At 38.2% G+C, this 13,857-nt stretch overlaps 1 protein-coding gene across 2 annotated transcripts in view; it reads right to left on the reverse strand.

Moving 5' to 3' along the window:
- SCRG1 (stimulator of chondrogenesis 1) overlaps nt 1–10,401 on the reverse strand; it is a 15,762-nt gene extending 5,361 nt beyond the window's left edge. The window contains exons 1-2 of one of the 2 annotated variants that reach the window (XM_017847612.1): nt 8,679–10,401; nt 676–931 (exon numbers count right to left, since the gene is read on the reverse strand). In XM_017847612.1, the coding sequence (XP_017703101.1) occupies nt 676–917 (242 nt within the window). In that variant the 5' untranslated portion in view covers nt 918–931; nt 8,679–10,401. Of the gene's footprint in view, nt 1–675; nt 932–1,617; nt 2,340–8,678 lie in introns of those variants that run through there. The other variant, XM_017847613.1, reaches the window with a different exon arrangement.
- Nucleotides 10,402–13,857: the final 3,456 nt, after the last annotated feature.

Genomic DNA, 13,857 nt, shown 5'->3' on the forward strand with positions numbered 1-13,857 from the left:
TTTTTTTTTGAGATGGAGTTTCACTCTTGTCGCCAAGCTGGAGTGCAATGGTGCGATCTCGGCTCACTGCAACCTCAGCCTTCCGGGTTCAAGCGATTCTCCTGCCTCAGCTTCCTGAGTAGCTGGGATTACAGGCATGTGCCACTGCGCCCAGCTAATTTTGTATTTTTAGGAGAAACGGGGTTTCACCGTTTTGGCCAGGCTGGTCTCGAACTCCTGATCTCAGCCTGATCTGCCCAACTCAGCCTCCCAAAGTGCTGGGATTACAGGCGTGAGCCACCGGGCCCAGCCTCACTGGGATCTGTTATCTAAAACCTTTTATTGGTTTTCAAGTTGGTTTAAGATTTCAACCTTGAGCTTGACTTCTGCTACTGGTAGATTTGTGTGTGTGTGTGTGTGGTAAAAATCAGATGGCGGGTTTAGAATTTAATAGATTGAAGTATTATTTTCTGGATTTTATTTACTTTTATTAAACTCAGCTAAATTCCCTTGAACTTTCATTTAAATGAAAGCATTTAGTTCTTTACACAATAGTGATTATTCTAGAAAAGAGCTGGGATTTGAACAGGATTTTACTAAAAGGGTTATTAATTTCAGCAAACCTATTATGAGGATGTAGCTAAAAGTTGTTCTGCATACATTTCCGGGCAATACACTTTGTGATTTCATTCTTACTTTGGGCAGCAGAGCAGTTCACTGAAGTTGCAGTAACAGATCATCTCACATCCCTTCCCATCCCAGAAATGATCCTGGACATTGACATCAATCTCTGTCAGGTCAGCTACTCCTTCAGGAAGGTTGTGACAGTTGCGATCTTTTAGTATCTTTCTGTAGCAAGAGAGGCGATTTGTAGGCATGGCTTGAACTCCTAGCAGCAAAGTTAGCCCAATGGTGAAAACAAGTACCATCAATTTCATTTTGGCTTTTGGCCCTAAAATAGAAGAAAGACCAAAATGTGTCAATGTTTGTTTTTTAGAGATAGAATTCATCTGAATGAAGTTCTGTAGCATGCTTATAAACTCTTGGCTAGAAAGAATGGGAGTTGGCCTTTTCTACAATCCTGTTTGTGCTTCTCAAAGTGTAGTTTTATGACCATCTATGATAAAAAACCATTTGGAATATTTGTTAAAAATCAAATGCTCAGGCTTCTGGGCCAGGCACAGTGGCTCATGCCTGTAATCTCAGTGTGGGAGGCTGATGTACAAGGATTGCTTGAGCCCAGGAGTTTGAGACCAATCTGAGCAACATAGTGAGACCCTGTCTCTACAAAAAATTAAAAAATTAGCCAGGCATGCTGGCGTGTGCCTGTAGTCCTGCCAGCTACTCCGGATCACTTGAGCCCAGGAGTCTGAGGCTGCAGTGAACCATGATTGTGCCACTGCTCTACTGGGGGTGGCAGAGTGAGACCTTGATACACACACACATACACACACACACAGTCACACACATGCTGTAGGCAGGGAGGAGGTGTTGGTGAGAGCTGGAATCTGCATTTAAGAAGTACCCAAAGCCATATATATTTTGAACATTCAGTAGAGAACACCTGCTTTTTAAGGTGGTATAAACTCAGGCAAATTTCTAGAACAAATAACATAACTGAATACAGTGGTTCTTTACCTTACATTATGTTACATCCTAACAACATTGTCAAAGAAGCTGGGTCCTCTCCTGACAGAAACAAAAAACCCATTAATGTTCATAACGACAGATGATAGTGTACAGATATATTTATAGTTTGATTGTTTTTTAACTTCCAGAAGTATTTTAATACCCATTGTTGCAAATTTTTAGTAACGTTTGGATTTTTATCCCACATAGACTACTTCATCTTACCTGCACTTGAAAACGAAGGCTTGAATTCCTGCCTTATAATTATCTAGCCTACCATGAACCCCTACCATGATGGGGAACTCATTATTGACTAAGTCAACATATCCCATTGATACATTTCTAACATTTCCCTTATTGTAAAATATTTTTCTGTAGCTTCCACCCACCAATCCTAGTTTGAACCCTGAAGTCATACCAACAATTCTAATTTCCCTTCTAGGAGATAATTTTTCAAGTACAGGATTTGTATAGAACTATAGAATATTAAGTATCTACCTAATTAGACTTCTCTGGTTTCTATATTAGATGTGAAGAAAATGGAGACTATAGAAGTAAAGGAAGAATAGCAAAATAGTGGAGGAACCAGAATTAGAATCTAGAGCCATTCAGATTTTATCTCATTAACAGGTGCCAAAGTATCTTTCCCTCCTTGGAAAGAGGGAAAACAGATAGAGGATATTTCTCTTTGGATATTGTACTTGGAAAGAAAACAATATTGTGGAATAGCCAGACGTAGTGGCTCATACCTGTAATCCCAGCACTTTGGGAGGCCGAAGCCAGCAGATCACCTGAGGTCAGGAGTTCAAGACCAGCCTGCCCAACATGGCGAAACCCTGTCTCTACTAAATATACAAAAATTAGCAAGACATGGTGGCGTGCACCTGTAATCCCAGCTACTTGAGAATGGCTTGAACCTGGGAGACAAAGGTTGCAGTGAGCCGAGATCAAGCCACTGCACTCCAGCCTGCGCGACAGAGCAAGACTCCATCTCAGAAAAAAAGAAAAGAAAACAGTATTGTGGAATGGAAATTTTTGGTATGAAGTTTTTAGTGATTAGGTATATTTTAAAGGTAAATCATTTTAGATAAGATCATTAATTTTTAAATAAATACATTTATTGCTTTTTTTTTCCTTTAGATTAGAAACAAAGTATTTCTTCCTACTCCTAAGTGTTTCAGATTTTCTTTGTCTCACATTCTAATTTGAGTTAGCCATTTTTGGCTTTGGCTGTATATTTCCTTAGAATTATCAATATCCAATTTAATTCCTACCTCCAAACATTAGTGAAAGAAAAAGCTAAAATGAGATCTACTTCATTTTATATATTTTCAGATTTCATGGAGCAAGACATTGTAGTGTTACAGTGCATCACAATCCAGCATATATAAATAATATCTTCCAATGGGCTTTTTGTAGGTCATGGTTTAAGTGACCGAATATGATTGATCATGGAGAATTTTCTGTATGTACTTGAGAAGAATGTGTATTCTTCTGCTGTTGACCTGAATGTTCTATATATGTCTGTTAGGTCCATTTGATCTATACTGGTGTTGAAGTCCACTCTTTCTTTGTTGATTTTCTGTCTGGTTATTCTATCCATTACTAAAAGTGGAGTATTGCAGTTTCCTACCATTACTGTGTTGCTGTCTATTTCTTATTTTAGTTCTGTCAATATTTGTTTTATATATTTATGTGCTCTGATGTTGGTTGTGTATATAATTGTTATAGCTTGCTGATGGTTGACCCTTTCATCATTATATTTTCTTCTTTGTCTCTTGTGACAGTTTTCTACTTATAGTCTATTTTGTCAGATACAAAATAGTCCACTCTGCTTTCTTTTAGTTACCATATGCATGGAATATCTTTTTTCAGTTCTTTACTTTCAGCTTGTGTGTCCTTAAATGTTAAGTAAGTCACTTGCAGAAATCATATAGTTATATATTGATTTTTTTCTTTCAGCAACCCTAAGTCTTTTGATTGGAGAGTTTAATCCATTTACACTTAAAGTAATAATTGATAGGGAAGAATTTACTATTGCCATTTAGCTTGTTGTTTCTAGTTGTCTTGTAGTTCTTTGGTGCTTTTTCCCCTGCCTTGTCTTCCTTTGTGTTTTGTTGGTTGTTGTTTTCTTCTCCTCCTTCCTCCTTCCTTCTCCCTCCTCCCTCCTCCCTCCTTTTCCTCCCCCCCTCCCCCCTTCCCTCCTCCCTCCTCCTCCCTCCTCCTCCTCCTACTCCTCCTTCTTCTTCTTCTTCTCCTTTTCCTGATATGCTTTGATTCCTTTCTCTTTTGTGTAAACTGCTATAGGTATTTCCATTGTGGTTACCATGAGGCTTACATAAAATATTTTATAATTGGCCAGGCGCAGTGGGCTAACACCTGTAATCCCAGCACTTTGGGAGGCCGAGGCAGGTGGATCACGAGGTCAGGAGATCGAGACTATCCTGGCTAACACGGTGAAACCCCTTCTCTACTAAAAATACAAAAATTAGCTGGGCATGGTGGCGGGCGCCTGTAGCCCCAGCTACTTGGGAAACTGAGGCAGGAGAATCACTTGAACCCAGGAGGCAGAGGTTGTAATGAGCCGAGATCAGCGCCACTGCACTTCAGCCTGGGTGATAGAGAGAGACTCCATCTCAAAAAAAAAAATTTATAATTATAAGTCTGTTTTGAGGTGATAACAACTTAACTTCAATCACATACAAAAACTCTACTCTTTTAATTCTCTCTCACCACACTATGTTATTGATGTCACAATTTACATCTATTTATATTGTATATCCATAGACATATTTTAAATTATAGTTATTTTAATACTTTTGTCTTTTAACTTTTATGCTAGAATTAAATGGAATTTAACCACCATCATTTTAGTAATATAGTAGTCAGTATTTGTATATACACTTATCTTTATCAATGAGTTTCATATTTTCTTATGCTATTTTGTTGCATTTAACAATAAAGATGTATAGAGTATTTCCTTATAATTAAAAGGAAACCTTTTTCTTCTATTATGGTCTTTGTATATGTTGCTCTCTCTACCAGGAATGTTCTTTTTTTGGCTGTTTTGACTTTTAGGTCTCAGTTTAAATGTCATTCCTTCCATGGCCTTTCAATCTAAGGTAGTTTCAACCTTATTCTTTCATAGTGTCCTTTTCTTTTCCTTAATGATATTTATCACAATTTAAATTATATATTTGTGAATTTACTCATTTAATGTCTGTCATTCTTATTAGACCAAAGGCTCCAGGACAGCAATTTATTTTGTTCACTACCATACATCAGTGGCTAATACGATGCTTGGCGCATACTTGAAAATGAATGCTTTTCCAAAAACATATTTTTTATTCTAGGCAAGAGCCTACAGAGGTTTTATGTTGTCTAAAAGAATATGTGGACTTCTTAGGACTAATCTAAGGCCTTCCTTTCACTTTGTCCCCACATCTATCATTCATTCCTGCTCAGCTAGCCAGGCAGTCAAGCCACTCATCTCTTTAATCGGATGTGTGTCTGCCTTGCTGTTCCTTCTCACCCCTTCCCTTGATATTAATTTCTGACCAAAGTATCCCTGAAGGACAAACCTCACACTCATATCTTCTAAGAATCCTTCCCTGATTCCAGACAATACTACTCTCATAGCTCCCTTGCTCTATGTGCCCAAAGCACTTATGTATAATCTGTCCTACAAGAACTGTGAATTTGAGTAAATAATGCCTTGTCATTGTCGACATTTTTATAAGCTGGTTAACCAGTTGGAGAATAGGACTACAATTGAATATGGGGAGTGGGAAATTCAGAAAGCTGATTAATTATTTAGTGAATTGGTTATTATGTGAATTTACCTATAGCCAAGAAGGAAGATTGGGAACAATCATAAAGGGCCTAGAAGATATGATAAAGAGTTCAGATTGTATTGAGTACATTAAGAAGCCATTGGAAGATTTTGACAGAACAGTAGCATGATCTGATTTATGCCTTTTTAAAAAATCCCTGGCTGGTCTGTGAAGATGTATTGTGGTGGGACAAGATTGGAAATAGAAGAAAAGAGGTTTTTGGTGAGAACCGATGGGAGATATGAGGCAAGAGGGAAAGAATCAAGGATGATTCTTGGGTTTTTGGCTTGAATGGTGTTGCCATTTGTTCAACTGAGGAAGAATTGGAAGGAGCCAATTTTGGCAGGAATCCAGGAATGAGGTTTTAGACAAGTTAGATTTGAGATGCCTATTAGATATCCAAGTGAAGATGTTGAGTAGGCAGTTGAATGTGAGTCTAAAGATCAGGGCTGGAAATACAAATTTGAGAGCAATCAGGATATTTATTGATAGTATCTATAGCTATGGGTCTGGCAGGGCAGTAAGGGTAGACCCAGAAGAGATGAGGCAAAGGGCTGAGGCCAGGACAATTCAATATTCAGAGGACTGGAAGAAGAGATGCTAATATCAAGTCAGCAAGTATTGTAACTTCTACTTCTTTTGTATTGAAGAAGAGTGTCTGCTTCGATGCTGAGCTCACAGTAAATGTTCAAAAAATTTCCTTCAGTGAAATGAACAAATAAATTTCTGGAAAAATAAGTAGGTAAATTATCATACCACATACCTCTTCTATTTTCATGCCAGAGCATAAAATTGTTTGTTTGTTGTTGTTGTTTTTTTTTTTTTTTTTTTTTTTTTTTTTTGCTACAGTCTCAGTCACATGCTACAATGGAAAGTTCCACACTTGGCAAGTACCTACTGGTAGTTGTGTGTGTGAGTGTGTGTGTGTGTGTGTGTGTGAACACATTATAAATTACATGTTTTGGCCAGGCACAGTGGCTCACATTTGTAATCCCAGCACTTTGGGAGGCAGAGGTGGGCAGATCATGAGGTCAAGAGATTGAGACCATCTTCGCCAACATGGTAAAACCCCGACTCTACTAAAAATACAAATATTAGCTGGAAGTGGTGTCATGCGCCTGTAGTCCCAGCTACTCAGGAGGCTGAGGCAGGAGAATCACTTGAACTGCAAAGGCAGAGGTTGCAGTGAGCTGAGATTGCACCACTGCACTCCAGCCTGGGTGACGGAGCAAGACTCCGTCTCAAATAAGTAAAATAAAATAAACGACATGTTTTAAATGCAGAATTCTGTTCTTCCTGTACTTAAGTACAGATAAATAGCTTTAACTATTATTTAGCAAATGGAAACATTTCTGACCCAGTGTGTTCCTGGGATACGTTGGTTGTTGTTTTCATTAAAGGACACCAAACTTAATCCTTGGCAATCCATCAAAACCATATATGTTCAAGTGGTAACAAGAGTGAAATGATTTTGGCCAATTTGAAGCAAATTGGTCTTTTTTTTCTTTTTCGGTTGAGGTACATGTACTTAAAATTCCTCCTGGAGTACACCCAAATTACAAAAGAAAACAAAGTTACATACTAAAAATTAGAAGGAGTGAGCAAGAGAAGCTTAGGTAGTTATCCATTGTTTTCTTAAATTCGATTTTATGTAATTAACATGGTTCCAAATGTTGTATGATACCATTTATATCCTAATGGTGTTGTAAGTTTTAATAGATCATTGCAGAGGATACAGGATTATGAGCAAGACATTTCCAACTAAACAATAAATCATTGCTACCATCCTTTGGTAGGGAATTGCAAATTTTGATTTCTGTCTGAGGGCATTCAGCACAAGCAAGCTTTTGAATGGCTGGAGTTAAAAGCAGACTTAAAAAGAAAAATTATCTCATTTAATTGCCAAAACTAACAGGACCATGCAGTTTAAGTGTTCAGACATTTATGGTGCAAATGCTCATACAGGCACCTGATGTCAGTTCTGGGAACTGGTATTAAGAGCAGTGGCGTGAAACAGAGTTGAGGAATTAGACAGAAAAGACAGTCCATTTTTGGATTGCTTTCAAAAAAGCAGCAAGAGAGAAGCAAAGCTGCAAAAGCAAATGAAAACTCCAGCCCAGAACTTGACATTTGAAATATCAAAATTATAGTTGGGAGAAATTAAAAGTCCTGCCCAGTCTGTGATGTTTTCCATTCATCTTTCTTGGAGGATGAAAATCACTGTTTTTTTAAAGTTCTCTTTTTTCTTATTAACTGCCTTAGAAGACGTTTTGTTAGAATGACTGAGTCCTTAGTAGATGTTTTGTTAGAAGGACTGAGTCCTGAAGTGAAATTTCCCCAAATATGTGTTAAAGAACAGAAGTAGTATTAAAAAGTGAATAAGCTGCTTAAAGATCCTTAAAACAGATATATCATCTTAAATATCTAAGAAAACTTCATCCATAGAAAAACGTAATCCACATCCTCCCTAAAAGTGATCAGGCTTTTAGAGCATGCCAGAAGATGATATTAATATTCAGTCTTGCATCATTCTCCTTCTTTTCCTGGACACAGTAAATCATCATCGCTGGAGAAAAGGACCAGCATTTGGGAGAGCTTTTCAAAGCCTGTGTAACTAAGTTAAGGAATTTTAAAGAGGAATTTTTCTAAGTCTCAGAGGGAAAAAGTGTTCTCTTTATATTAGCAGTACAGACACTGTTGTGTTCCAAGAGTGGACACCAAGGATGAATTCAATGAATTCCCTCTTTGTGTCACACATTTGTACCAGTTTCTTTTCAGGAATCAGGATTTTTAAAAGCAAAAAACATTGGCTTTCTTAGATGTTGCAGTTAACTTCATGTAGTATAGGTAATACAGCTGCTGCATTTAAAACAATCTTATATACTTCATCATCCTCACATAGTTCTGAGGACTGGGATAAGTCCTGTTGTGTGGGAAAACATTCAGAGTGAATTTGGGCATTCAATAAATGACAGTGAAGAATCTGCCTCTTTTTAAACCTATAATGAAATGACATTCCTCGCCAAGAAATATATATTTTCTGTTCTCTTTTAATCTGATTATTTGCCTTTCTACTAGGAAGCATCATATTTTTCAATGTGCCTGCACCATCTCCTCAGAGGATCTCTGTCTTTTTCTTCTGACTCAACACATACATACATTTCTGCTCTAATCTACAGTAATAGTTTGGAGTAAAACAACTGACATAAGATTTTTTTAAAAGAAAAAATTACATACCTTTTTCTTCTTTCCTTTTGGTCTTCTTGGCAGAGGATGCTTCTTAAATGCTCACACTCACTGGGTGAGTTTGAGCAAAAGGAGAAGAGAGGAGGTGCTGGAAGGAGCTTCTTTACAAATGAACCTTTGTCTGCCTTGTCTCTGGCCTGGGATCGACAGACTCGCTGCTTCAGCCAGGACTGCGGGGAGGCTGCAAGAACTACCTCCTTTGGAAGTGTTCAGTTCGTTCCAAACCAGGCGAGAACGAACTGAACAGCTTCTTTACACAGGGAAATAACTAGTCTATACAAGAACCTCAGGGAGGCAGACTCTGGTAGCAATAAAACATAAAACCTGAGGTATTTTTAAAAGAACACAGAGTGATTTTTCCCTTAAGAAAAGTGTGTGTGTGTGTGTGTGTCTGTGTGTCTGTGTGTGTGTGAGAGAGAGAGAGAGAAACAGAGAGAAGAGAAAAGTGGGGAATGGCTAGCTGTGCACCTCTTCCCCTTCCACAGTTTTCCTAGCCATCTAGATATCTTACAAATTTTTGGTAAAAGATATGTTCCAATTCACATTCCACCCCTTCCATTTCTCACCCAAAGAGTCATTACGAGTCAATGGTAAGCTAAAATGATGACTAAAAATGAAATGTATTCTGTGTCTTAGAAATAAAGGCACAAAAGAAATTTTATTCTGTTTTCAGCAAACTATACTGGAATTCTAACATCTGTTAACTGTCTTAGGTTTTTAAAAAATTTGATTAGGAGTAGTGTTCTGGGAATTAGAGAGATTATATTGTAATGAAGTTGGAATTATCTAGACAGACAATTGAGGAAAGGGCATTCCAGGTTGAATTACAAAGGCATGAAGGTGAAAGAGAGGGTGACGCCTTTGGAGATTATAGGTAGTTTCATTTGGCTAAAACCAAAGATGGTAGGAGATGAAATTTGAGAGATAAGAAGCAGCAAATTGGTGAAGTACCTCATATGCCATGCTAAAAAAAATTGGTTTTTATCCTGAAGATGAATGGAAAGATGATGAAAACATATTAAAAAGGATGAAAAGCCTGACTGCAGTGTGAAACAAGGATGGTTTCCTGGGAGGAAAGGAGACTAAAGACAGAGAATACTGGCTGTTGCTGTAGTCCAGAAGAGAAGATAGGAAGGAAAACTGGAAAGACTTGATGATCAATTAAGTGTTTATGTTTAGCATAGAGATAGGAAACTTTATTAACTTTCAAAGGCTTGGGTCTTTGGACGATGGTGCTGTTAATCATCTAGATAAAGAATATAAAAGGAAGAGCTGTTATTCATCTAGGAAAAAGAATACAAAAGTTTTGGCTGGAGGAGTGAGAAAATAGAAATGAGTTAGTTGGTGAATGTTGAGTTTAAGGAACCCTAAATACAATTGAGAATGTTTAGTAGGCAGTTGATTAAATAGACCTGGAGCTTAGGAAAAAGCCTGGTCTAGAGAATTAGTTCATCAACCAATCAACTCAATATCAAATAATCTCAACTAAATAACTAATAGAGTTAGTTATTCAACTAAATGATAGCTGAAGTCATGGTTGTACCACTAAGAAGTTACTGTGGTCTTACTGTGTGCCAGGCATTTCACACATCTGAACGCATTCACTCTCCTTCCAACCCTGTGAAGTAGGTACTATTATTAGTCCCATTTTATAAATGGGGGGAACATCAGAGATGCCAAGTAACCTGCCCCAAATCACACACACAGCCAGAAAATGGCGAGACCCTGGCAGTGTATTTCTAGTGTCTTTGTTTCCCACCATTTTGCTGTACTGCCCCTTAGAATAGATTATAGAGTTCATGATAGGACTGAGAGCAGAATCATTTAAGGGTTGAGTGGAGAACTGGGAAGGAAACTGGTAAGAGGTAGGCAAAGAAGTAGGGGAAAAATTAGGAGAGTGTCATCATGGAAGTTAAAGGAAGAGTATTTCAAGAGAATGGAGGTGAGTGGAAGGCTGCTGATGACAGCAGTGTTGGGAGAACCACACATGCACACCCTGATATGAAGGTAGGCAGAGCAAAGTGAAGGTCAATACAACCAGAAGCAGTTCCAGCCCTGACAGAGGTCAAATCTCTGCTTGGTCTCTATTTCACTGAAGCTGGAGCAAGTGGCATGGACTTCAGGAAGGGAGATGAGAGGTGTGTGAGCAATGGCCTGCACATTTCCTTTGCATATTTATAAACAAGTCTGCTGTGAGTCTTACTAAATAAAGATGATGCCATACACAGATGGAGTTAATTTGTTTGCATGATTTAAATGTATAGAAATATGTGAATATGAGGAGGAAAATGGAAACTAGCCTTTATTCCACTTTAAGAGCTATCCGTCCTGTTTACCTCAGGTAGATCTAAACCAGAGGTATGGTGCCAAGGCAAATCAACATTCCCTGTAGATGGATCCTCTCTTTACTCTGTTTTACTCTTATTTCCCTGTGTGTCTAATTCTGTCTAAATTTCCCTTATTGTGTTGCTCATTTTTTCTCCTTGTTTCTGAATTCATAGCTGCTCAAAATAGTTGATTCATTTTTATATTCAGCAACACTGAGATCCATACAATATGCTTGGCGTTGTGCTTATGAATGCTGGCTCTAAGTGGCACACAGCAGCTCTTGGTAATTATCTAATCGTCTCTGGATCATGTTCTGAGCCACTTAGGAAAGTTTTCCCCTAAGAAGCACATTTCGACCCTGGCCTCCAAATCCCTTGTGTTTTCAAACATGTGTTTATTACTAGCTGGACTTCCTATCATTTCTAGGAAGAATTATTAAACATTATCGAACTTATAATTGCTTGTCATTCATCCTGATGTCCATTACATGGAGTTGTCCATTTGAGAAGGAGTTGAATTGCAAACCAAGGCCTGCAATCACAGAGTCCGCCTTTGTGGCTTTTAATTTGTGGCCCAAATCTGAAACCACTCTTTGTTTTCCTGTACGTGGAGCCTTAAGGCCTTTTTGTTTTCTTTCCTGATGGGCTGTTACTCAGACCTCTTATCGAACCCGTTACTCAGACCTCTTATCGAACCCGCTTCATGTAGCTTTGAAGACTACCCTGTTTCTTTGAGACGGCCTCAGGAGCCTCCCAAAGTAAACCTTTTATGTGACATAGAGCTTCTATTTTAAGTAAAGCCATCCAAATGTAATGTACACATTTCCAGAAAATAAGTCCAGCTATGTATTTTTATGTGACGATGATGACGATGGTGGTGAGGATGATGATGATAATGATGATGTGTGTGTTTATTTCTAAAGGTATGCGTTATCACTCTTAGGTGCAATCAGGTTTGTTAGAAATAGAAAATCCTCACAAATTAGTGATAAGACCGATTCATGAGTAGAGAAACATTTTATACAGAATTTAAGCAATTACATTCAAAGTACTGAAATTAAATTTGTAAAGGGATCTAATTAGTATTAAAAAAAAAAAAAAACTCCCAAAATTGAAAATAAAGAAAACACCAAAAACAGCCAAATCCTACCAATCAGATGAAGTTTCAAGAGATGTCTCAGATACAAATAATTTCAGATATCCGACATCTTAAGCTTGTGAGAAAAAAAAAAGGAACATGCATTAGTTCTTCCTCTGATGTCCACCTGGGAGCTCATGCATTCGCCCTAATTTAGAATCTGCTGCTCCTCTGTTCCCTGATTGACCCCTTTCTCTCATTTCCCTCAGGCTTGACTCCTTCTGGGCTCATCGAGCCTGGCAGTATGGGGAGAAGCAGCAGCTGGTTTCAGCCTTCACAGCTCACATCTTCCCAGAACAGAGGTAGGACTTGTTTTATGTGAGTATCCTTGACAAAAGGGGCCTCAAAATAATTGCACTTATTGAAAACTAACTGACAATATGCTTGTTGAAATAGTGATGAACTGAAGACAAAATTACCTCTTAAAACTACCTTTAAAATCTTTCATCAGTTAAAAAGAAACAAGCTATTTAACTAACTTAACTATGTTTGAACTCAGTAAAAGAGTTTCCTCTTCGATTAAAACTATTTAAAGTTTCCCTTAAGATATCCACTGAACCTGGGACATTTATGCTTAGACTGGTTTTTGCAAGTGGGTTGAACAACATAACCTCTATTACCCAAACTTAGCTTTATGTTGCTGAAGTGAGACTCAGGAAAACAGATTCTACTGAGGAATCATCAGTGAGGCCCTTGAAGAGACAGCAGAATCACCAAATAGCTGTTGTGTAAGAGGATGAGCTGATGCTACCTCCCCTGCAGGGAGAGAAATGCTTCCATGAGGCATTCATATTGGAATGCAGTTTCGATGGTATGATGTACTTGGGAATGGCTAGGATTCCCAGATGGGCAACCCTGGCTATAATGGGGATAGATAGCCAGGAGAGTCTTCTTGATCAAATGCTTTTAGTCAGAATATCAAACACAAGCTCTCTTTCACCTGGGCATAGAAAGCAAGGCAGCCCCCTTCCCCTGCGCCGCCCCAGGAGTGCTGGGCTTTTTAACAGAATTGATACACAGAGATTGTATCAACATGAGTAACATGATTTTAAATACTGCAGAAATAAAGTCAGAAAAATGAACATCAGGAGAGACCTGTGTCCAAGAAAACTATCCACTTTTAGGAGCCCATGGAATAGTTAGAATGAATGGTAATGTTAATATGAAAATAAACTTTGGCAGGAAAAGAGGCCAAGAAGGAAAAGAACATGAAAATAACCTTTTTAGTTTCCTGGCAGTCTCTGAGGGGCATTGGACTGGTCCATGGAATCACAGCCCAGAGTCCAGCAATAATTTTATGATTTGTTGGAGACAACCTACTCACTTACCAAACCTAGAAAGATGGAAAGATGGACTAAGTGTGTCAACGTGTATTCTTTTGTAGGTCCTGAATTATTGCCCTAATCTTCTCGAAGCTGTTTCACAGAGATAAGCATCTGGTGAGTTGATGATGTTAATGATAATAGCAATGATACTGGTAATAATAATGCTATTAACTGCATTGCCAAGTGTACTAAACATTTTACAAGTGTTGTCTTATTTAGTACATGCAACTTACTTACATGAGGTAGTTTCCAGATGGGGGAACTGGGGTTAAAAAAAATTAAGCACTTGGCCAAGATCACACAGTTGATAAATAGTGGAGCACAAACTGGAAACCAAGACAAAACTGTGCTCTTAGCCTGCTGCCACAATAAATAGTAAA

Source organism: Rhinopithecus bieti, unplaced genomic scaffold (genome assembly GCF_001698545.2).
Source record: "Rhinopithecus bieti isolate Rb0 unplaced genomic scaffold, ASM169854v2 scaffold_29254, whole genome shotgun sequence".
In the NCBI taxonomy this organism is placed as follows: domain Eukaryota; kingdom Metazoa; phylum Chordata; class Mammalia; order Primates; family Cercopithecidae; genus Rhinopithecus; species Rhinopithecus bieti.